The sequence below is a fragment of the Struthio camelus genome, chromosome W (genome assembly GCF_040807025.1).
Source record: "Struthio camelus isolate bStrCam1 chromosome W, bStrCam1.hap1, whole genome shotgun sequence".
NCBI lineage: Eukaryota > Metazoa > Chordata > Aves > Struthioniformes > Struthionidae > Struthio > Struthio camelus.
In genome coordinates this window covers 67,190,339-67,214,852 of record NC_090981.1, presented here as the reverse complement: position 1 = coordinate 67,214,852, position 24,514 = coordinate 67,190,339, and the positions used below count along the sequence as shown (strand labels likewise).

Sequence of the window (24,514 nt, the reverse complement as noted above, 5' to 3'; positions counted from 1 at the left end):
CGTGCATCTACATGCGCCAAAGGGCTGATCTAAGAGTGAAAGATTTAACAGTTTTAACCTGTAGTTCCTGCATCAAAGAGCCTTCACTATACCAGGCCACAGTGAGCAAAATAGCGACTTTCAAAAAAAAAAAACACCCAAAAAACTGAATAACATTGCACAAAAGTAAAAATCCTTTTAAAATCCTCTACCACCTAGCGCTCTTCTTTCATTCTGGTTCTCAAGCTATGTTTGGGATATGATTACCAGCACCATTTCCAAAAGAGGGGCTAAGTCTCTGAGGAGCGTCCTTATGATAGCTAAAATTGGGCAATTAGTGTAACACTACAGTCATCATAAAGGAAGCTTGAATTGGGAGCATCCAGCATGGTAAAATCATTGTGTAAATTAACCATTTACTGTGTCCTCCTGCTCCACCCTGCATTATATTACATGAGTTCCCCATTACAGTCAACAGCCGCTTTTAGTTGTTTGGACAAGCATGACAGAGACAAATAAACCAAACCTAAGTCATGTGACTTTATGGGCATGTTCACTACACTTGCCTTCTCATTGTCTGACACTGCACTGATTGAAACTAAGTCCAAAGCAAATGTAATAACCACTTCTTTTTCCGTTTTGCTCTACTAAGTAGTACAACCCAAACAACATAGTTCAGTAAAGACCACCTCAGCAGGAAAGAACAAACTTCCTTCCTAAAGCGGGGAAAGGAGGGCGTCTATCAAAGACCAGCGAGTTTTTTATCTTTTTCAGATTCACCCACATTTCACCAGTGAAAGTGAATTTAAACCCAGTGACAACAGAGTTGCTTTTCTTCACTTTCTTCCACAGATCCTCTGAAAGTCCCGCAGCATCCACGGACCAGAGGCTGAAAACTGCTATTGTAGTGTGGTAAGAGGGCAGGATAAAAGCTCATTCATTCTTCCGATGCCTGCGGAGAAAACTACTTGCTCTCCGCTGGCTCAGAACAAGCATTATCTCAAGAAACAAGCTGACCCGATGTGGCAATAAGCCCCACACGACGACTGAGCCTGCTCCCCCAAACCTCACGGACACAGCGCTAAGCCCACAGGCTCCCCCACAACTTCTGAGGGACAACCAGGAAGGGACAGTAGCCACCACCTAGGTGGGGCTCATGCTCGCCCCTCATCACATTGTCCCCAGCAGGAGAGCTGCTGAGGGAGGAAGGCACAGCGGCCCCCTCAGATCCCGGCCCCGGGAGGCCAGCAGCACTTCCAACGGGCCGTGGTGGCCTGGGGAGGCCTCTGTCCCTTTGGGAGGTCACCAGGTCCTGAGGGATGCCACCATCCCCTTGGGGAGGCTGACGTGCCCTCAGGGAGGTGGCTGTCCTCTTGGGGAGGCTGATATGACCTCAGGAAGGCCACCGGGCCCTGAGGGATGCAACTCTGCCCTTGAAGGGGCTGACATGCCCCCGGGGAGGACAATGGGCCCTGAAGGATGTACCTGTCCCCTCAGGGAGGCTAACATGCCCTCAGGGAGACCACCAGGCCCTGAGGGATGCGACTGGGCCTTCAGGGAGGCCAGTGGGCCCTCAGGGAGGCCACCAGGCCCTGAAGGATGTGACTGTCCCCTCAGGGAGGCCAGTGGGCCCTCAGGGAGGCCACCAGGCCCTGAAGGATGCGACTGTCCCCTCAGGGAGGCCGATATGCCCTCAGGGAGGCCACCGGGCCCTGAAGGATGTGACTGTCCCCTCAGGGAGGCCAGTGGGCCCTCAGGGAGGCCACCAGGCCCTGAAGGATGCGACTGTCCCCTCAGGGAGGCCGACATGCCCTCAGGGAGGCAACTGGGCCCTGAAGGATGTGACTGTCCCCTCAGGGAGGCCACCAGGCCCTGAGGGATGTGACTGCCCCTTCAGCGAGGCCGACATGCCCTCAGGGAGACCACCGGGCCCTGAAGGATGTGACTGTCCCCTCAGGGAGGCCAGTGGGCCCTCAGGGAGTCCACCAGGCCCTGAGGGATGCAGCTGTCCCCTCAAGAAGGTTGACATGCCCTCGGGGAGGGACACTGAGCCCTGAGGGATGTGACCATGCTGCTGAGGAGGACTCTGTCCCCTCGGGGATGCCACCAACGCCTTGGGAAGGCCCATGTGCCCCTGAGGAGGCTGAAATGACATGCGGGAGCCCACCAGCTCCTGAGGGGAGCGACCGTCCCCTCAGGGAGGCCGAAGCCCCCTCGGGGAGGGCGGCGTGTCCCGAGGGAGGCGACTGTGTGCCCTCGGGGTGGCCGAGGCGCCCCCGCGGGGAGGCCGCCGAGCCCTGCGAGCGGGGCCCCGGGGGAGCCGAGGCGAGGCCAGGCGAGGCCCCGCCGCCGCCGCCTCCGCCTCCCCCCGGGGCAGCGCGGCCCGACCCAGCGCGGCGCCGTCACAGCGGGGCGAGGCCCGGCACCGCCTCGCCCCGCCCACTCCGCCGCGGCCCCGCCCAGGAACCGGCTCGGCCGACCAATCGCGCGGCGGCTCGGCGGGAGGGGCGGGGCCACGCTGCCTCCGCCGCCGCCGCCGCCGCCGCCGCCGCCGCCGCCGCCGCCGCCGCCGCCGCCCGCGGCCGCCGCCAGCGCCATGGGACAAAGGCAGCGCTGAGCGCGGCCGCAGCCAGCGCCCAGGCCGCGCCCGCCCTCGCTCGTAGCATGGCGGCGGCGGCGCCGCGCCGTTAGGCTCAGCCCGGCCCGGCCGCGGCTCCGGCAGGACTCAGCGCCTCCCTCCCTCCCCCCTACACCCGGCCATGCCGAGCGGCAGCGCCGCCACGGCCTCCCCCGCCGAGGAACCGGCCGAGCCGCCGCGCCTGCCGCCGCCGCTGCTGCTCCAGCAGCCCGACACGCGGCTGCTGCGGCAGCGCCTGGCCGGCCTGAGCCTCCGCCGCCGCCGCCGCGGCCCGCCCGGCAGCCAGGCGGCCCCGCGGCGGCAGGCCGCCGCCCCCTCCCCCGCCGCCGCGGAGCCGGCGCCTGGCGGGGCGGAGGAGGAGGAGGAGGAAGAGGAGGCCGGCGACGAAGGGGACTTGGAGCTGGAGGAGGAGCTGGCGGGGGAGGAAGAGGAGGAGGAGGAGGCGGCGGCGGCGGCGCTGCTGCTGCTCTCCTCGTCCTCCTCCTCCTCGCCGTCGTCGCGGCCGCTGCTGCCGGCGCTGGGCTCCGCGTTGCTCTCGGCTCCCTTCGATGCGCAGGAGGCGGCGGCGGCGGCGGCGGCAGCGGGGGCGCTCTACGGGGCGGACGATCCTCAGGGCATGATGGCGGCGATGCTGTCCCACGCCTACGGCGGCGGCGGGGGGGCGGCCGGCAGCCTGGCCGGCGAGCAGGCGGCGCTGCTCCGCCGCAAGAGCGTCAACACCACCGAGTGCGTGCCCGTGCCCAGCTCCGAGCATGTGGCCGAGATCGTGGGCCGCCAGGGTGAGTGCGGCCTTTCTTACCCCCCCCCCCCACCATCACCATAGGGGTTTGGGGGAGGGGGGGGGCGCGACACACAAAATGGAGGGTGGCGCCCACCGGCGGGCTGCGTGTCCCCGTCCTCCTCCTCCTGCCGGCGGGGTGGTTTAGGGGGTGAATCCATACCCTTTGGGCCCTGTGAGGCCGGGGTGAGGGGAAGCGCTAGGCCTGCGAAATCAAAACAGGGAGGGGGGGGTCTGGGGCTGGCCGGGTTTGGGGGGGGCGGTGTGAGGTTAGGCCAGGATTAGGCACTTTGGGGAAGGACTGCGGCCAGGGCGTTTGTGCGCCGTCCGACATCACGCTGGGATCCCCGCCGAGCTTTGCGCGTCGGTGATGTTCAGCTTCAGGTCTTTTTTTTTTTTTTTTTTAAACCCCAAAAATCTGCTTGTTTGTTTTTTATTATTATTATTTTTATTTTTTTAACCTGCTGTTTTTCCCTTAACAACTTCAGGCCCCGTTGCCAAAGAGCCTTTGGAGTGACGGGCGCGAGCGGCCTCCCCCCTGCCCGGCTGCTCTCCGTGCCCACCTGCCCTCTCCGGGTGGGCATCCTCTCGTGGGATGCTGCTGGGGTGTGGGTGGGGGGACCACCGGAGCCAGCAGGCCCAGGGCAGGGGAAACGAGCCGACAGCCCTCCTCGGACTGAAACTTTGTGCCTTTATACTCTTGCTTCCTGTCCATGTCTGTCTTAAAAAAAAAAATTTCATATCTGCCTTATTATGCTTTCAGGCTCAGGTCATAACTGGGGTGTCACGTTCATTGTTGACCTTAGGGGTGGTCCCGGGGCAGCGGCCGCAGGGAGCCGGCACGATGCCTTTCGTACACCAGTTTGTACACTTAATTCTGAAAGCACTTCTCGTTCATAAAGCGAAGCGCTGGACAGGGAGGGTTGCGCGTGGGTGTATAAATTGAGACAAGTAAGTCACTTCTCTCTTCCCTTTTTGTGTTACTCCTTATTGGTTCAGGGCTTTTGTTTCTCGTTTGCTAATCGGATCGGACAGTGAGCTGCTGAGCTGTGTCTAGGCTCTGCACACGACTGTGTGCGCTGGGGTTTTTTGTGTTTTTTTTTTTTCCCCCAAGTATGAAACGCAGAGTAAAATCAGTTTAAAGCAATATATTACTGAAGAGATGCACACTGAGCACCGGTGCTTTAGTAGACTTGTGTTTTCTCATCTTATACTTAGGCTTGAAGCAGTTTGGATCAAGGGGAGTGTTGTGTGTGTCAAGGGAAAACCAGAGTTGGGACTGTAGGAATTGGCATGCGCTGGTTCGGACGTCCATTCACTAACACCAAGTTCTGAGATATTTATACTTGTTAAAGTAGTAGCATGACCCTCCAGTGTATCAACCCTTGCATGTTGGTCAGGCAGCTTTTCTCATAAGGGTGCCCCTGAAAACAGGCAACTCGTTCGTGTTCAGAAGCAAAAATATCTTTTCCAAGAAATAAGGCTTGAATGACTAAAGACCTTGCCTGTGTCTCGTTGGAGTTGGGGGGGGAGGTGGAAAAGAGAACTGAGAAACTGTTATTGCTACAACTCTCAAAAAGAGAAATGAAGAATATTAGACTTTGAGGAGCTATTAGACTACATCGTTTATTCTTCACCGGCTCAGGATTGTTCTCTGTAGTGTATTCTTGGGTACTTTGAGTCACTTAAAAACAAGACAATGGGACTTGCATAAAAATAGGATCATTGTTCCTGAGCAGTTCATTTGTTTCTTCTGCTTTTATTCTTATCTGATGTCACACTGTTTAGCTTGTGATAAAATATTTAGCCTCTGTGGGGAGGATCAGGTCATAAAAAGAATTACAGTTACAAAAGAGGAATGAGCAGAAGGCGCAGAGGGAGAACTTGGTTGTATTTTTGGTGGGGTTTTTTTGGTTTTGGGGTTTCTTTGTTTGTTTTATTGTTACCGAGTATCTTTGCGTGAAAGTATTGCTTTAGGAGGTCCTTTGAAGTTCTCACTTGAAAAGCTTATGCTTAGAGAGCTAAATATGTAACTCGTTTTAGTGCAGGTGTATCTTTGCCGAGTTTCTTAGACGTATTAGTTAGGTATCTCCGTTTACTGCCCAGAGCTGTGCCTGCACGCGTGCTCATCACCCAGGCACGGGGAGGTCTCGCTGTCTCACGCCTGTCTTGCCTGTGTCCGTGCCCTCGCAGAGCAAAGCATCATCTGCTGTAGTGCCACTCTGCCTACAGCAAGGCTCGCCGGAGCCGTGTCCTACACCGATTGCTCTGCTTTCTCTAAAAATGAAGATGTTGCATGTTCTCTTCCTAACGTACTTCATAACCAGTTGCTTTATCTTGAAGGAATTCTGCTTAAACTTTATGCCTGGCTTCTCTGTGCTGTAGTACTTTTTTTTTTTTTAATTTCATATGTAATTATGTAAGGAGGATATAATTGAAAGGTTGCTTCTGATGGATTTTTCATGAGGATTAAATATATGTTCTTTCTGTTGCTGGCTTTGCAATGTGTAAAAAGAACTTGCAGCGTCTGCAACCCAAAAAACATTAACCCTGAAATAGCAGGAATGCTGAGTTTGATCTGGCCTTTCTTGGAGGCCTCAGTGCTATGGCTGAAAACATGTTTATTGTAAGTGCTAACCTCCTAACTGAAAGAATAATGATAATTGGAATTCCACTGTATTCTTTATCCAAAATTAATTTTTAGCATAGGGGAGGAGAATTTCCAGACACTAACTGTTTATCAGACCAAAGGAGCCCCTGGTTCTTAAGAGATCTGTAGCCAAGCAAAACCTTACGGTTTTTACATTTGGCGTTTTGCAAGTTTTAAAAATAAACGTAGCCCTTCAGGTAGCGGCGTGGTGCTCCCACAACCCCTACTCTAGGTACCCGTACCGCAAATTCCCACGTGGGTAGCCCTTGTACACAAGTGCAGGAATAGTTGAAAGAAGTACTGTGTAGCTGCACTGACCAAATGTGTGCTGGGAGCTGTGGTCAAACGTGGGCTGTCACAGCTGCGGAGGGTGTAGAGTGCCTGAAAAGTAAGTTGCGATTTATGGCTTTCTTGTATACACGAAGCAGCAATGGAAGCTGCTCTTTTTACTGTGACGATATTTTAATGTGTTGCCACTAGAAGCCTTTACATCACCTTAAAAAATACTGAAAAAGGCTTAAATAAGATTTACATGTCTCTTAAAATAAAGCACTATAGTATTTCTAAAAGCTATAGTTTTTTTTTTTAAACATCTCAAGATGTTTTCAGCCTGGACTTACTCCCCTTGCCTGTTGACCCCCTTTCTCCCCCCCCCTCCCCCCAAAAAAGAAGCTGACAGGCATTAGCTGGAGTAGTATAATGTAATTTGTTATCGTCTTTGAAGTGGAAGAATCTCAAAGGTGAACAACAAGGGAAAAGATATTTGTATCCTTTTATTCTTGTTAAGGCATGTGACTGGGAGCCAGGAAAACTAGATTCCGTTCATGGCATCGTACAGACTTCCTGTATGAATCTGAATCCAGCCGTCAGTAAGTTGGTCGGTCATCATACTCATCGGAGGAGTGACTTTCTTGGCTGTCAATAGCAGCAGGTACAGAAAGTCGTATTGGTTTAAAAAAAAAAAAAAAAAGTTGGAGAAAGTGCTCTTGAAAACTGGTGATAAGAAAGCTGCCTCTCTGATGAGATGACCTTATTGTTAGCCTGAGAAGAGCTGAAATAGGGAGCATACCCCAAGTTATATAAGCATGTAGCCAAACTAAAAAGATTTTTGGAGATTTAACTTAAGAGTTTTTGTCTTAATCTCCGAATCACATGAAAGAATTGCAAAAGTCTGCTGTGGGCCACCTGAGAACTTGTTCCTAGAGATAAAGGTGCTGGTGGTCATTGTTGGGTGGCAATTCTGCCACGGCCTGGCAAGCCTTGCCAACCTGAGAAGTATTTGACAAGTATAACTGGAATCTTCAGTGCCCCCTGTTGCTCCCTTTATGCTAAGAAAAATGTCATGTTAAAACACTAAAAGCATTTTTTTTTCCAATAATGCAGTAAGAAGGGTGACGTTTAAAAACTTGAATGGAAAACCTGAAAGATGCCAGAAGGGGCAAAGGTTTGTCCTGTAGAGGTCTCTTGCATCTTTGAGTGTATTAGCTGTCTCCAGTCTTTAAGCTTCTTAAGTGTGTAGCCAGATGACAGTTGTTAGAATATATTTGCTAACCCATACTAGCATTATGACTGTCCGAATAACATGATTTTCCAAGTGCTTACATCACAGATAAAGCTGTCAATAGGGTGTTTTGGGGTTGTTTGGTTTTTTTCCCCCCCTAAGATAGCAATCAGGTTGGAGTTAAGGTAACTCTGAAGCCTAATGCTTCTCTTCCTTGTATAAGACTAGTTCACAGTGAGTGATGACTGCAGAACTTGAAGTTGAAACCAGGTAGGAGTCTCCAAACCCACCATGAGTAAGAGGAGTAGGAATGATATCATCTCGTTTTACTGATTAAATCAGTAATGACAAATCCTCTTTGTATAAGACAGTCTTGCAACTGAATTACCACTTTTTTGTTTATTTAATGATCTTAGACTCTCATTTTGCTATTTGAATGTAGGCTCTTGAGCAAAGTATTACCTTACTTAAAATACTCCTGTAATTTGAAACAAAACAAAAAAATAATCTGGTAAGTATCTGGCTGATAACTATCTGACATAGCTGACAGTCAAGTAAAAACAATTGCTCTCACTCTTGGGGAGTGGAAACAATGCTAAAACAATCCTAGAACAAATTCACTGGTACTTGTATTAGCTGAGTACAGTACATAGGTGTCGTAGGATAATTACAGTTCTTTCAGAAGAACTAAATGTCTGGTTCCATATCTAGATCTGCTGCAGTAATCTTACTGAATAACTGACTGTGCTTATTTACTGTTGATTATTGAAGACTGAATTGTAAGTAGTCAGCATAACTATAGCTGAGTAGTCTGAATTGGATATTGTTTTTTTAAAACTGGGTGCTTAAAATTTCCACTTTAAAGAATATGTTTAATTTGCATCCCTGAAGTGATTACATATCTCAGGCTCAATGTCAGTTGCTCACCACATACAATGAAGATCACAAATTAAGTTCACATTTGAAAGAAAGCTGCTCGGCTAAATTATTTTAAATGAAAGTTAACAAGGCAGTTGCTCTTTTTTTTTTTTTTTTAAATCTTCTTCCACTAGTAGGTTCTTAAATTCTGAAGCCTGAAAGAGAACTTAAGCTATTTTTTGAAATCCAATTTTTTGAAATCCAATATAAAGGGTGTTTTTCATCGTTAATCAACATTAAAGTTGATGCACTCAGGCTAGGGTCTGGAGTTTGAGGAACTGAAGCGCATGAACATACTACCACAGTCTGCCAAAGTCTGAAACCGCTGCTGAAGCTTCAGTGGCCTATAGTTCTGGCGCTGTATAACCAACAACGCTTCAGTGCCACTATCTGTCTTTTGAGCCGCGTAAAGATCCAACCCGAGTTGCAAAGTTCGTCAGAAAGTTACAGGTTCTCCAGCTGGGATCATAAATCCTAAATCATAAATGCTGCTCTTGTTTGGCTTGTTGGGTGGGAAGCACACCAAACACAGTGCACGCTTGAGACGTAGATTTTTCTCTTTGTGTAGCCTGCCAAAAACTCTGTAGATTTTTGTGTATGAATACCAGAAGTGAATACCTGCATAAGTAGGATCTTTGGGTAAAGCTGAAATTAAAATAATTAAAAACTTGGAATCTGAAATTTCTAATCTTCTGATCCTTTTGCTTTTCTTGCAGAACTGCAGTGTTCTGAGTATGTTTTAAGTTAACGTAAACTTACAAAAGAAGTCTATATTAATGTGCTTCCGATCTGCACTAGATTAGCCTGTTTTAGTGGCATGAAAAAACAGTGATGGATTTTTTTTTTTTTTAAGTTGTCAGTAAAGTCAGCAGATCCTGTAAGCTTCTCTGTCTTACTCCATTACCCTCTCTTTTCCAGAAATTCAGACCACAGTGCACTAAGAGAAAAATACTTCTCAGCAAAAAGCTATTAGATGTCTCAAAGGTCTTAAATTTGTTCTTAATGCAATATTCTCCATACTCCTCCCCTGTCCCCCCCATTAGGGCCAATTCCATGTTGCAGGCAAAAAATAATAATTCTTTAGCTGGGATAGGGTTGCAAACTTGCCATAACTCCCAAAAAATAGACTGCCAAGTGGTAAAGGATTTTTATTTAAAGCAAAAGGCCAAAAAGCTCTAAATCCAACCTTTGTTTCCAATTTCAAATACTCTTAAAGAATGTTGTCTTCCTCCTCTCTTATTCTTTAAGCTCATAAGATCTTGCCTGTGTCCAAGAACTCTGTTTTCCTCACCGGTGTGAGCAGCTGCAGTCTGTGCAAACTTCTCTCTTTGCTTGAACAAAGATACAGTATCTTTATGTGTGTGTGTGTTGTAGTTCATTTTACACTTGGACAATATACTGTAGAGTTTTATGTTTAAAAACACATTTCTCTCAGCAGTCCTGAAGCTGAGCTATTTGATGTACATGAAGACTTGCACAATTTATTGTACTCTTCCTTTTTTTGGCTATCCAAAAGGCAGGCTGAATGGTGGTCCCCTTCGCTATCCTGCTGCCTTGTGTGGTCCAGGTCTCCCATCGCCGCTGCTCACAGCGATCTGTATCATGCGCTAGATCGCTCTAGATCAAGGTTCTTACCCGAAGCCAACTTATTTTTTCCTATAGCCGTTTGATTTGTGGGAAATACTCCCTCTTTTATGCTATTGTTCTTCTACTACTGTATCCCTTTACTTCTGCTCAGCAGCTGCTACATTAGAGATCTGATGCTAGAATAGTACAAGTAATTAATAAGACAAGTTGCTGCCCTCTGGCTCTTTTGCAACATGTAACTTGTTTACTGAGTTGCCATCTGTCTTGGGAATTGGAGTATTCTCTCTCTGTGCAATTGCTAATTTGATAAACTGTCCCAACCTGACATAGAGAAGGAAACAGTCTGCAGGCAGACTACTTTGTTCTTAGCCAGATTGGGGTATATATCTAAGCATACTCTTGATTAAGAGCTTGCCTATGCTTTTCTTGAATCAGGGATTTTTATCTTTCTGGAAAAGAAAACGGCTCCAGGAGTTTCAATGAGCAGGCTTTCCCCCGGGGACCTTTCTCTAACCATATCTTAATGCTTCCTCCTTTTCCCATCTGTCCACTCAGCAGCATTAGGGCCAGACAAAGTCCAGATCGCTTGCTCTCTGTGGTCTGGCATTACTGAGTGGTTAACTGTGATGCCTTGAGTCGTGCTTAAGGTACTTGAGATTTCCAGGTTGTCTGCCTTCCTGGTACCTAGGCAAGCCCAGGCCTGCGTGGCTGCCAGCGTCTGGCATGTGCAGCCTGGGGAGGGATCCCTGACCTTATTTATGGTGCTTCTGACTTCAGTCAGCACCTGGCGTGCTTTGTGATCGGGCTGTGCAGAAACCAAAAGCTGATGTTAAAGAGCTTACTGTCTGGAAAGCATCTCGCCTAAAAACCCTTTTGCTTTCTGCATTTCGGTTCCCAGCTGAATGACTACAAGTAGTAAAGTCCTATCACCTTTGTATTCGTACATGCAAAAATGCGATGCTGTCACAAAAAAGTGGTCAGCCCTTAGAAATGGGTAAGCACGGCAAAATTAAAATGGAGGTAGCGTAGGTTGCTATGTATAGAATGAGTCCTAGAGAAACGTTTCACAGTTAGGCGCAGGGATTTGGCAGCTGCAGTGTAACTGAAAGCCTTTGATTGCAGCGGTAAGTTAATAAGGGGGTCAGGAGGTGGGGAAAAATGCCTTTGGTATAAAATGCACTTATTTTTATTTTTCTTGAAAGACCTGTACATAGTCATCTCTTCTTTAGGAGTAAACTGTCAGAGTGGCTGTAACTTGAATTGTCCTTTCTCCTGTATACTCTCTCTGTGATTTACTTGTAGCGTTGCTTATTGTATTGTATTGTTGTTACAATTAGAAGTGAAAGACGGATATTACCAATGTACAGCGCTTATGACATACAGCAATCGTCTAAAACATTAATATAGCTATACTCAAAAGCAGAGAGCCAGGACTTTACTCCCAAGGTTTGTATTGTAATGGTATCAGTATCTCATCTTGGACTGTAACTTTGAAAACAAGCTCTACTTTGCGGATTCTCATTATGAAACATCCGTACCGTGATAAATTGGAAATTTCATTTAAATACTACCAGTTGACGCGTAGGAGCACATACCAGTGGTCTTGAGTACTCTGTGGGGAAAGCGTCTGCCTAGAGACATTCATCTTGCGACCTTGTCAGCTTTACTTGCCTGTTTCTCATGGCCACCTGCAGGGAATCTTAGCTTGGGTACTACCAAGGAGTTGGATTGCTTTGGCTTAATAGGTGAGCAGAACAGCTGTTGCTCAAAATCTACCTATACCCATGCCCTCATGAGTAGCCTGTCCTTTTCTTTTTTGGGGAGTGTCATCTTCTGTTTCCGGATCTGTCAGTGGCCTGCTCTGTGAGCTTGAGCAAATCGCAGCAGCAAGCTGTGTCCGTCTCTTGATGCGTTCATATTTATTAGCAATTTGTTGGCATAATCATGTCTAGTTTTCACATGGGAGCTCCCTTCTTACTGGTTAATTAACCCAAATAGTGATCAGACCGTTATCTATACTATAGAACGCTAATGGGAAGTTGCTAAAACTGTTGCCGGTTGGTCTAGTCCTGGTTTCAGGATGGGTATTCTGCTTGGGGTGAGGTCTCTCTGCGAGCTTATCCTCTGGCTGTAGAGAAGGCTGGATGAAAATAAATGAGAATTTACTTCTACAAAATTCTACTTGAAATGGATAATCTGTATCCAAGTGTAGGCTTTCTAGTCTCTTAAAATTGTTTAAAAATAAAATGTAAAATCTATGGGGTTTTTTACAGTCCTTGTTCCTAAAATGAAAATGCTTGAATGGATGGGCAGTTATTGTCTTGAGTTCACAAATCCAGGTTGTTGGACAGATCAGCATTTTTTTTTTTTTTTTTTAAAGTGTAAAGAAATTACTTTCTTCATCTTGCTTGGATCAACTAACTACATTCCACAATCAGTTGAAGAAATTTATCAGGACTTGAAATCTTCCAGTCCATGGATAAAACCAAGGTGTGAGATGAATTAGCTGATCTTAGGTTAGGGGCCGTAGTAACCAGATGCAGTCTGTGAACTAAACGGAGTACAGATAGTATTTCATAGGACTCTAATAACAGAGTTCTAAGTGCCAAGGATACTCTGGTCTTAATGTTTTGGAGATCCAGGCCACTTCGGGAGGCTTAACTATTAAATGATTTAGAATAGAAATTCATTTTCTATCCAAATGCAGTTTCATATCCACACGTTTAATAAATGGGGCACATGCAGTTTATACACTAGAAAACTGATAAGTCTTTTTAGCCTTGTAATAGCTAAGAAGCAGCCCTGTATGTGTTAAAGCAAAAAAAGAAAAAAAATCCACCAGTGGGCATGAAGAGCTCGTCTAAAAAAAAATTTTAGAGCATTCATTCTTATTCAGCTAGGCTATTTTCTGTGTTTGTTTATTAATCAGGTGGGCAATGTGGTGCTCTGCAGACCCCTGGGACAGCTGCGGGGCCTCACAGTGCATCCAGGTGCTTCAGCCGCCCCGAGTGCTTTGCCACCTTGGCCGTAAGAGTCCTGAGTTTCCAGTTAAAAGCTTGTCGCGTCTTGACAATGCAGTAAGGGCCGTGTCAGCTGAGCAGACTCTACCTTTAAAGCTGTTTTTCCCCCTAGAAAATTTGCAGGTTCATAGAAAACGCGGTCCTGCCTAGTGCCCTGTCTCCTTGGCACTCGCTGTAGTTCTGCACCTTCTGCGGTGGTCCTGCCAGGCTCTTCCCAGGTGCTCTGCCCTCGCCTTCTAGGCAAAGGATTATCGGTGGCTCTGCTGGGAGTTAATCATTCCAAAGTGATGTCCCTAATTATTCTGTCACAACCTCGTTGCTTGGTGTCAACTTATTACCAGATCAGTGGTCAGCGTGCTGAAGACTGCGCTCAGAGCAGAGGCAGTAATACAGTATTGCCTTTCGTCAGATAACACGGGAAGCTGCTGAAAAATATATTCCTGTGAACTACAGCTTTCTCTTCAGTGGAACCAGACCGCCAAGGGCGATCTCTGCGAGATGCTCGCTTTGCCCTTGCCTGCTCTGGGGCCGAGGTGAAGGATGCCAAAGTCCACCCGGGACGCCGATCAGCCCTGCCCGCCTGCGTGAGAGGCAAATTAGTGCTATTGCAACTTCTGCCCACTTGATCTTTTTACAACCTCGGGAGCCTGGCATCTTCCCACAAGATTCATGCACCTAAAGAAATCCAAGAAGTTTGTAGTTTTGACCCGCTTAGCTGGGTACCCCATCAGTAGCAGGGAATGAGAACAAAGTGGTGTCTTCCTTGGACTTCTTCGTGGTTGGCAAAGACTGTTCACTGAATTTGGGGAGACGAGATGAAACAGGCAAGGTATTAAGAAGGTTTCAGTTCTTGTGTACGCAGGCCTGAACTCCAGCTCCGCTGCTCTTAGTAAGAACTCCAGGAGGAACGTGGGTATAAAATCTGTGCCTGCTACAGACTGTATATTTTGCTAATGTTCTTACTCGGAAGCATCAGGACCTTGGTTTCCTTGGTGTCGGGGAAGTTCTGTGGCACGCTGGCCTATGTTGACTGAAATTGGTAGCGTGCCTCCTTAGATGGCTCGGTGCTTTTGCACAATGATAGTCTCTGGGCCTTGAGTCCTATTCTCGGTGCTCGCTTTCCAGAGGCAGTTCTGCAGCCGCTAGTTGCTCCGTTCCACCGTGGTGCCACTTGCAAATTACTGAGCGGGGCAATGTAGGAGCCATTTGGAAGAGACATATAACGGAGGGATTTGCATCTACAAATCAATCCTCCCCATCACGCTTGGCGAAGGTTTGGTAATAGTGCTGTGGCTGCACGAAGGAGGAGTTTGTGGGATGCAGGACTTGCTGCTGTGTCTGATGGTCCTTGGCTCAGGGGAGCAGGTTGGCTTGGATCAGATGAGGCAGGCGCGCACAGCCTTCCCATAGCTGCTGCTGAGTGTTGTGGTCGCTTAGCTCTGTATCGGCTTATTTGGGGAGTTTCCCCAGCAGAGTGAATCGCCTGACACTTGGTTTAACGTCTCTCATCCTGTTTATGATGTTGAAAGGTAAAAGTTGAAGTCTGAGCTGGCTGTTGTTGCATAACCAGCGAGCACTGTGTGTACTCGGTGGCTGCTACTACTCTTTCACTTGGAGAAATCCCTATCGGTTCCTACCAGTTTTTTTAATAGGAAAGAACTTGATAATTGGGGCTTCGTGGCTGAAACTACTCCACTCTGTGTGACATAAGAGCTTAGCAAAATCACTAACTACATGTACTTGTCTCTTGAATCTAGACCTGTTGCCTCTAAAATGACACCTCTGAAGGACACTTACTATAAAGTTAGCCTTTGCTTTTAGATGCTCTTAATGATAACATACGAGGTAAACGATAGCCTCCTTTGGACCTACTCCTAAGTTTCTTGGGGAGTATAATGTTCATAGTGCGTTTGAAATGTTTGGTCAGATAATCCTCTTCAGGGAGATGCTGGGAGGAGGCATGACAGGAACGATGGCCGTCAACAGAAACCGAACGAGTACCTTCTTCGGGGCTTGAGCCTTGACGCTGCGTAAGCAGACGAGCGCTAAAGCTTGGTCTAAACTTGTAAGATTTTTCTGCTTTAGTTATGCCAGTGTACGCTTACAACTGAGCGTGCTTGTTATGAATGCTTGTGCTGCTGAAATAATCTCTATCGAGTAGAAGCAGTGTAATGTGGTCTCATTTGGGGTCTTTGGCGATCTCGCTGTTACAGCTGTCTGACTTCAAAACAAACAAACAAAAAAAAGCAGTTTTGCTACTGACATAACTTTAATACCATGGGACGTTCTGTCTGAATTCAGTAAAAACACCCAAATGCTTAATTAGGAAGACTTTGGTTGCCTTAACAAAATTAAAATAGCTCTAAAAGATCTGATTAGAGCAAAAGATTCAGCTGAAGTGCCTCAGTCAGGTTTTTCTATCTTTTTGCATTTCAAAATGTTGGATGCAATAATCTGATGATTTATTGCAGAAGTGTGGGGTGGTGGTTTTGGGGTTTTGTTTTTTGTTTGTTTTTTTTACCCTCCTCTTTGAGTTTCTGCGTCTAAGTTGAGGAGATTGAGAAACTTCTTGATTCATACAGCGGACACATGACTTAATATCTGGCTGATTTCACATCGGCTTGGAAGCAGCATGCCTGGATGCAGCAAACTGTAAGAGGGGACGAATCATCAGCCATGCCTTATGTCGGCGCCTCGGGAATGACTAATAAGAGAGGAGAGGAAACAGCAGCTGAGTGAAAGCAAATAGAAAGATCATCCTAACGGAGCTCTATGTGTTTTGACATGACTGTCTTTCCAGGAGTCTACTGTGGACTTTTTGCCCCTTGCAAACAAAACTGAGCTGGTGTTAACCAACTCATTCAGAAATCTCGGGTTTCATATGTGGCAATTTCCTTCAGTTCTTTCCAGCTTTTCAGATAAAGTTTTGAGAGTTGACCTTGACAGTCCGGGGAGTCAGCCTTCTTTTGAAGCCAATTTTTAAATGTTTGAAAGTATTGTTCTGGCGCTACTGGGAATTGCGGCAGCTTTTGGCCTGCGCTTTCTAGGTATGTGACTCATACCTTAAAAGAAAAGCTCTGCCCATCTTGGTCAATGTTCTGCAGTCTGAGAAGGGCGAGAAGGCTTTTCATTAAATCTGAATTGTTTGGAAATGTAGCTGTTAGAAAGCAATCTTTGGGAGTTTTCAGCTCAAATGAAAAATGAAGCTGAAGGTGCGGGCTTTTAACTGCATTTTAGTTTCTAAATCATCAGGGAAACCTAGCCTAAAATGTAAACTGTGAAGTTTGGTAAGGCACTTTGGAAACTAGAATCAGACAGGCTCTGAAGCGTGATTTATAGTAAAGAACTTTAAAAAGTGCACGTGGCAGGTACTCCTAGTATACTTCTTTTAAATGCTCATTCTGCAGTGTATGAAATCAGGAATATAGACTTCAGTGGCAGGGAGGAAACAAAAGTAATTCGTGGAAATTGAAGAATAATTGATGCACATCAGCTGACGGACTTTGGTTTTAGGTGTTCCAGTGAAGAGGGCTTTATTGCGAAAGCTTTAGCAGCCCCATGTCAGGGGTCACTTTTGGGAGTCTTGTTCATGCCCCCAGGCAGGCTCTGCGCGGCTGCGTCTTTGCCGAGTAGCTGCAAAGGCTTCAGAAACGAAGCGGGCTAGCGCGTTTCCTTACAGCGGGAAGTCGCAATGCAAGCACAGAGACCGGGATTAAAGGCCAGTTGCCTAAACGAGGGGCTGTCCTCTTCATTGAACGCAGAGAAACGTAGTGCCTTCAAAAGATTGATTCTTTGCTACTTTCATAAGACACCTAATGTCAGAGTTCTCCCTTTCCCCCTTACCTAGGAGTGCGTCTGTGCTCTCCTGGGCTCACGTTAGCTCTCTTTGGCTGGAATCTGATCGGGCCTAACCTGTTGCCTTCCCTGGACCCCGCCGAACTGCACCGCCGGCCTCCTGGGGGAGGTAGGGCCTCCTGGGGGAGGTAGGGCCTCCTGGTACCCCAGAGCCCTCCGGCTGCCGCCCCTGCTGAAGATAACGTGCTTCCTCCCCAGCTGCGTCCTGGAAGCAGCAGGCTGTTAGATTCAGCCTTTGTCCTGGCCGCCTGCAGGGGCCCGGGAAGAAGAGGCTTTTCCCTTCCCTGTATTCCAAGCGGTGGCTGCATATTTGCTGTTTTTATTAGTAGACTGTCCTGAGTAGAGCGCACTTGAGCGGCCTTTGAATAGTGAAAATAATGTCGCTGGGTGTAGGGGATCAACGAAATACTAATTAGAGAGATCGTTTGGCATACCCGCAGAGTGCTGTGAGATAGGCCAAGTGAACGAGGAAAACGGGAGCGCGTTTCAGTCTGCATGTGAAGTGGTACTTAAAACGCTGGGCCTGTGAATGTTGCTTATGGTCGTTTCGAGGTGAGGTTCCCTTTAAAATGATAGTTGGTGAGACTTGCTTTTCAGTTCATTTGAATAGAGACTAAATTGATTTCAAATTGAATCCAGTCCTGCCTGTCACAGGCGGGCTTTTTAATTTTGCGCTACCTGCTTTTTCAGTCCTGTAATGGGTAAAAGGTGCTTTTGGCCGGGCACATACACAACGCTGTAAGCATTTTAGGAAAGAGCCTGCTGTCGCTGTGTCCTAGCAGACTTTATAATTCAGCTTCCAAAACTAACCACAAAAGTGTCATTAACATTTTGCTCCTCTTTCGGGCTGTATTGACGTAACTAATGAGAAAAATTCCTAGTAGGCACATAGTATTACATGGAGGTCTTATTGCATGTAACAAAAACTACTCGAGCTCTTACTTGACAGTTCAGGAAGTGGCTATTTCATCCCACAGGGAGGAGTAAGGTTGCAATAAGTTGCAGTGCTGGTAAGAAGCAGCAAGTGCAGAATTCTCAGCAAAGTGGCTTCATCTCTGTGAAGAGCCCTTCTCTCACTTGTAAATGTTTGGTTTGTTTTTACTGAACGTTCCTCAGTAGAAGGTTGGGGTTTCAGCAGATTTAACTACATGCATGTGTATTTGTAAGCCTTTACTCCTTTTGGAAGCGTTCAGAATGATAGAAGTAGCCGAAGGATACCCAAGAAATGGAAATATATATATATATATATATATTATATATATAAAACCACCACGGGTAATCATGAATATATCTGATGTCAAGGAGGAAGAGCGATGCACGCTGGTTCACCATCTAATAGGAACAGCGGCGATGATGGACAAAAACGGCTCAGTAAATGTTGCCAAAATAGTTTGTGGCTTTAAGTGCCAGAGATCTGTTTGGAAATAATAAGTAAAAGTTGTTACCGCTTTCAGTAGTGTGGCTTGCAGAGATAGAAACAGCTGCCTCTGGTTTCACCCTACAGTTTCTTGAAACTCTCAGCTTAAAATAGATGTCTTTCTTGTGGCTTTCTAAACTTAGCCTTGTTGCTAAACTTGCATGTGTTTCCTTTAAACAGGTTGCAAAATAAAAGCACTAAGGGCCAAGACAAATACGTACATTAAGACCCCCGTTCGTGGAGAAGAACCCATCTTTGTTGTCACTGGACGAAAAGAGGATGTAGCCATGGCCAAAAGGGAAATTCTCTCAGCTGCTGAACACTTCTCCATGATCAGAGCATCACGCAACAAAAACGGTCCTGCCCTGGGAGGGTTGCCATGTACTCCCAACCTACCAGGTCAGACGACAGTCCAAGTCAGGGTGCCTTACCGTGTAGTTGGGCTAGTGGTTGGACCTAAAGGAGCTACAATCAAAAGAATTCAGCAGCAGACACACACCTACATAGTCACTCCCAGCAGGGACAAGGAGCCCGTCTTTGAAGTTACAGGAATGCCTGAAAACGTTGATCGCGCCCGGGAGGAAATTGAGATGCACATAGCCATGCGTACTGGAAACTACATTGAGCTGAACGAAGAGAATGATTTCCATTACAACGGTACAGATGTGAGCTTTGAAGGAGGCACTCTGGGATCTGCTTGGCTTACTTCTAATCCTGTCCCTCCTAGCCGCACCAGAATGATTTCTAATTACAGAAATGATAGCTCCAGCTCCTTGGGAAGTGGCTCCACAGATTCCTATTTTGGAAGCAATAGATTGGCTGACTTCAGCCCAACAAGTCCCTTCAGCACAGGCAACTTTTGGTTTGGAGAAACGCTCCCTTCAGTGGGCACAGAAGATCTCGCAGTCGACTCTCCTGCTTATGACTCCTTACCAACACCTTCCCAAACCATTTGGACCCCTTTTGAACCTGTAAACCCGCTCTCTGGCTTTGGCGGCGACCCTACTAGTAATATCAAGCCTCAGCGAAGAGGGAGTCAACCATCTACTCCTCGTCTGTCACCAACGTTTCCGGAAAGTCTGGAACATCCGCTTGCTAGGAGAGTAAGAAGTGACCCACCTAGTGCAGGCAACCAAGCTGGCCTTCCAATATACATCCCTGCTTTTTCTAATGGTACCAACAGCTATTCCTCTTCCAATGGTGGCTCCACCTCCAGTTCGCCTCCCGAGTCGCGACGAAAGCACGACTGCGTGATCTGCTTCGAGAACGAAGTCATTGCGGCCCTAGTCCCGTGTGGTCACAATCTCTTCTGCATGGAATGTGCCAACAAAATCTGTGAAAAAGAAACGCCATCATGTCCCGTTTGCCAGACAGCTGTTACTCAGGCAATCCAAATTCACTCTTAAATATATATAGATATTATTATATATGGACTTTTAAAACTCTTAAAGGCATGGGTGTAATGGTACCCTCTAGTAAACTTCCTAATGAATTCTGACTGTTGGGCTTTCTTGGGATTAGGCTAAAGTTGTTAATAAATTTATACTTTCTAAAAGGCTGCTATGGTAACACTAAACCTAGGTGGTCTCTGTCCAGTTCAGTTTAAACAGATGGCATGTTTAGCAGAGATGCATCTGGTAGAATGTTATGGCACAGTAAGGGGAAATCTTGATCAATTACAAAACCGAAAAACAAACTTTACAGGCTTTCTAAATGATCTGTGTTGAGTGCTTTGCTTCTGTGCGCTGGCAGCGGTGAACCTCGTAGCCAGAACACAGAAGTATGTGTCTGCTGTGGAGGGTTTGTGGCATTATCAGTATATCAAACAACACTTCCAATGCTGCCTTCTTTACACTGCCAGTTTTGAAAAACAGGTTTGGGGAATTTTTTTTTTCTTTATGCAACAACTTATGCCTAATTCTTCAGCATTGCAGATACTTTTTTTTTTTTTAAAGCATAATTTGATTTATTGAAATGGATAAAGTTATTGGCGGGTTCAGATAAATTACTGTTAAGGTGGGGGGGGGGGGAGAGAAGATGCCCAGTGGACCTCCGTTTCACCCAACGTGTTAACAGTAGTATGTTCAGAGGATCAGGAACGTATTGGTCTCAATTGTGAATTCCTACCCACTGCTTTTCTTAATGTAATGTGGAAAAGTCTGGCTGGCTTAATCCCATTTCAGTAAGGGCTTTGGGATGCACATACTTCGACTAATAGTGAGGATGCTGACATTCCGTTCATTAGTCCGATCAAGCTGTTCTTAAATTACCTTTTAGAGAATATATAGTTCAAAATGTGAAGCATTTTTATGTTCAATCCATATTTGTCTTGCACATATATAAATATATATTTTATTTTTAGTAATGGCAAGGAAAAAGGGGAGATGGGTGCGTGCCCTTGTATAATTCATGACAGCAGCTGTGACAGTGGCCCTGCAATCAGCTTACTTCATTTCAAAACTGTCTTTCCAATCATAAGGAAACATGTCTTTTGAATGCGCTTCTTGCATTTCAACCTGTGGATGTTTCTAGCTTTTTCATCCTCAGTACGTTCCCGAATCTGTGCTGGCATATATTAAAACAACAGAAAACAAAAGACACAAAGTGAAGTTCTAGTGGATTTTTCTATTTCTTTTTTTTCCGAAGCATTATTTTCCCAAGACGAGACAAAGCTTTTTTCTCAGTATAACAAAATGAAATTATATGTGTATTGAACTAGTAAATATACAGAAATTTTATTTTTTATTTCCACTTGAAGAGTTACATTTCGTATAAAAGTTTACAAATAACGGTTTTTATTTTATGATTTTCAGTATAAGAGTTGCCTTGATGGCATATTATGTAATGCATAACTTTAATGCTAATTGCTTGTAGACTAGTTACATGTCAGTATTGGAACCTAATCTTTAGCTGCAGTCTTGTAGATATGAACAGACGTTCACCAAGCATGTATTTTGTATTTTATTGCATTGTACACTGCAACTAATAAGCCAAGGAATCGACAGACATTAGGTGCGTGTACCATTTCTATAAACCACAAACTAAGAATGATAAACTATCAATATAGTTTAGTATTTGCTAATTTTACTACACTTTTTGTTATGTATATGTAGGGAGGTCATAGGGATTATAAATTCAATTTGAGTAAAGTTTAAAAACCATATATTTTATGATAAAGGGCCTTTAACTTATGATGGCCAAAGCACTGATATTATATATTTGCTGTAAAGAGAATTATAAGAGTTTTATTTTTCTGATATTAAAAGTTACTTAATAAAGACTTGTTTCCATTAACTTGAATGTTTTGCTGTCTTCATGGTTGTCAATTCAAGCAGCCTTTGTGGAAAAACTCGGGTCGTTTGACGTAGCTCCTTCTTACTTCCCGACGAACCGGCTTCCCGTTATTTACTACAGTGTGGACGCGACCTTGCCGTGGCTAAACGACTTCGCGAGTGAGGAATCGCCTCTTCTGTTACCTGTTACGTGTAGTCTTTAAAAAGCAGCCGTGGGCTTGCCGAGTTCACCGCTATGGTTATGCGGTAACGGTCAAGAACAAACATCCAGGGAACGTAACGTCAGAGTTGCTTTGATGCTGGTAGGATAAACTCCGTTCGCTCGTATCTGCCAGTGTCTCGAGCAGATAATCACAAAATTACCTGCCTCTGATTTCAGGTTGCAGGTAGCTTTTGTCCTGTTTTCTCCCAAGCTAATGGAAGTTTGTAACGTGTGCGTGGTGCAGGATGCTGAAAGGCCTTTGCTTGACGCCTGTCCCCGGCTCTTTGCCGTGAGCCGCATCTTCTCGCTTTTCCTCTTTCGACTCGGGTTTATGCCTTTGGGAGGAGCCCTGGTGCCATCTCCCTGGCTTGGCTGCTTCGCCGGTGCTTTTGGGCTATGCCTGACTGCTTGGGTCTTTCACCCGTGTGCGTTCTTGTACCCCGCTGGAGCGATCTTCCCTGCTCCTTGCAAAGAGGGACGTGAGCAGCCCCCCTTTAGGAAGGGAGGAGGTTCGCAGCAAAGTGGAGCACCTGACCTGTAGATCCACTCAGTCCTAGTGTGGGTAAGAGTGGCAGAAGTTAATATAAAAAGGCATTTTAAGGCCATCTGGCCTTTTAAAAAAAATGCCTGTTTATGAATCCTGCAGGCCCTGCTGATGGGGGCCGCTTGCTGCAGCGCGGCAGTGGCTTGGCCTTGGGCCTGCGGCCCTGCTGAGGGGTGGTGGGGGACAGCAGTGTCCCCAGGGCGTGCGGTGGGGCCACCTGCGGTCTCACCAGCCCTGCAAATGTTGCCTAGGTTTGCTTTCCCCCTCCCTAAGTAGGGATGTTGGATCGTTGGGTTCCTTGGTGTACGCTGAGATGGTCCAGCCCGTGCGTCTGGCCCGCCGCTGCCGAACACGGCAGCTTGGAGCTTGTGTCCTCAAACCCCGACTTTGCAGTCAGCTTATAGTGAATCTCAAAGATGCATCAAAGAGTATTTAAATCCACTGCACTCAGGTGTTGGAGCATTTTTAGCGTTGCAGCAGGAGGCCTCAGACTTAAACCCTCAGGCCGTAGTTAGGTGTAACCTCGTTCTTTCTAGATGCACCTGAACAATCCGAAATCCCAACCTTCCCAAGCAGTTTTATTTAGTGAAGTGAGAAGCATCGCAGTTGCTTCTGAGCTGCACGAGACAGACACAGGCTTGAGACTCCAGTTCTCCTGAATTTGCTGTAGTGAGTTTATTTTTCCATGCTCAGGAGCTCTTCTGATGGGTGACTAAACAGCTAGGAATGTTAACTCTTGTTAGCTGAAGGTTAAGCACTTGCTGCCGTGCAGTCAGATTTAATCAGTTTGTCCATCTACCAGGTGGTCAGATTCGGAAAGCCTTTGTTTTTCAACATTTTAATACTTAATTTTTTTTTTTTAAGGTCAAAGCTTAAGCTTGCATTTTTCCCTTTCTCGCGGTGCAGCTCGGACACCGAAGAATCGAGTTGCTTTTGCATCTGGGTTTTGTACGCTGGCCCTAGGAGTAACTCCTGCAGCAGCCTTTTGAGGGTTGAGCGTTTGTGTTTGGGCTAGATGAGTTCGGTTTTGGTCACAGGCCTGCTCTTCCAGCAGGTTATAGCCCCAGCCCCAAGTTTGGGGTTTGCCCTGTTTCTTGGCCGTTTTGCCTCGCTAGACGTGCACAGCAGCAACGTCTGGTGCAGTCCGTAACCTGAGGAAATGCACTCAAACAGCTTCTCTGCCTTTCGCCTTCAGGGCTCGGGGAGGGAAGGAGCGGATGGAGGAGGAGGGAGTGCGTGACATGTCCAAACTATCGATTAGGGAATTCAGTCGTCTTTAAGTTTTGCAGATATTGTTCGCTAATAATCTCTGCAGCTGAAGCTTTAGAAGCGGTGCAGCCGCCTTCAGGCTTTGGAGCTGCAAGTCCGAAGGATGTGGCCCTCTCGTGACGATTCCTGAAAATAAGCCAGGGTTAAAATGTTTTGCTCGGCTATAAACAGAACTCAGACTTTCTCATGATGTTAGGCATAGCTCAGGAGTTGGCAATAGAAGACCAAAATGTGTTTAAGTTTAAAAAATAAATAAATAAATAAAAATCTCTGGTGTGCTTAATGCTCCCTTTTCATTCCTGGAAACAGTCCAGGTGAGCCTTTGATGGCAAAGCTATTTGTTAAGGTATCTTGGCCATTTGATCTTTTGAAACCGAAATCTGCTTCTTGCTTTTTTTTTTTTTTTTTTTTTTTTTTTTTTTTTTGGAATGGGTAGCTGATGCCCTCAGCGCTTAGGGCAGAGGGCAGGAGCCAGAGCAGCCAGCACCACGATAGGCAGGAGCATCCGGACCCCTCCGCAGCGCCCAGCTCACGGAGGGTGCTGGGCTGACGGCAGCTAAACGGCGTTCGGCCCGGGGGAGCTTCACCGCCAGCAGCATTTACTGCGCTCAGGCCTAAAACCTGCTGGAGAAGATCCCAGCGGTGGGACCAAGCTGGAGATGCATGATGGAGCCAGGGCGTTGCTCGCCCTGGTGGGTGACTTGGGGCTCCCTTGGGTGTTGACAGGAGTGTTAGCCGGGTAAGGGACAGCGCGTTTACTCCTGGGCCTTTACAGACGTTGCAGGTGTGCACGGTGGAGGAGGGGGGGAAGCAAAAGGCCTGAGCTGCTGGGTGGCCATTTTCCCCAAAACAGGGTGTGGGGT

General features: G+C 46.9%; 1 protein-coding gene across 1 annotated transcript; it reads left to right on the top strand.

The window, feature by feature from the left end:
• Nucleotides 1-2,723: 2,723 nt before the first annotated feature.
• On the top strand, nt 2,724-21,643 carry LOC104138522 (RNA-binding E3 ubiquitin-protein ligase MEX3C). Its single transcript, XM_068925602.1, has 2 exons — nt 2,724-3,396; nt 18,524-21,643. The coding sequence occupies exons 1-2, from the start codon at nt 2,739-2,741 to the stop codon at nt 19,747-19,749; spliced, it is 1,884 nt and encodes a 627-aa protein (XP_068781703.1). The 5' UTR covers nt 2,724-2,738; the 3' UTR covers nt 19,750-21,643.
• Nucleotides 21,644-24,514: the final 2,871 nt, after the last annotated feature.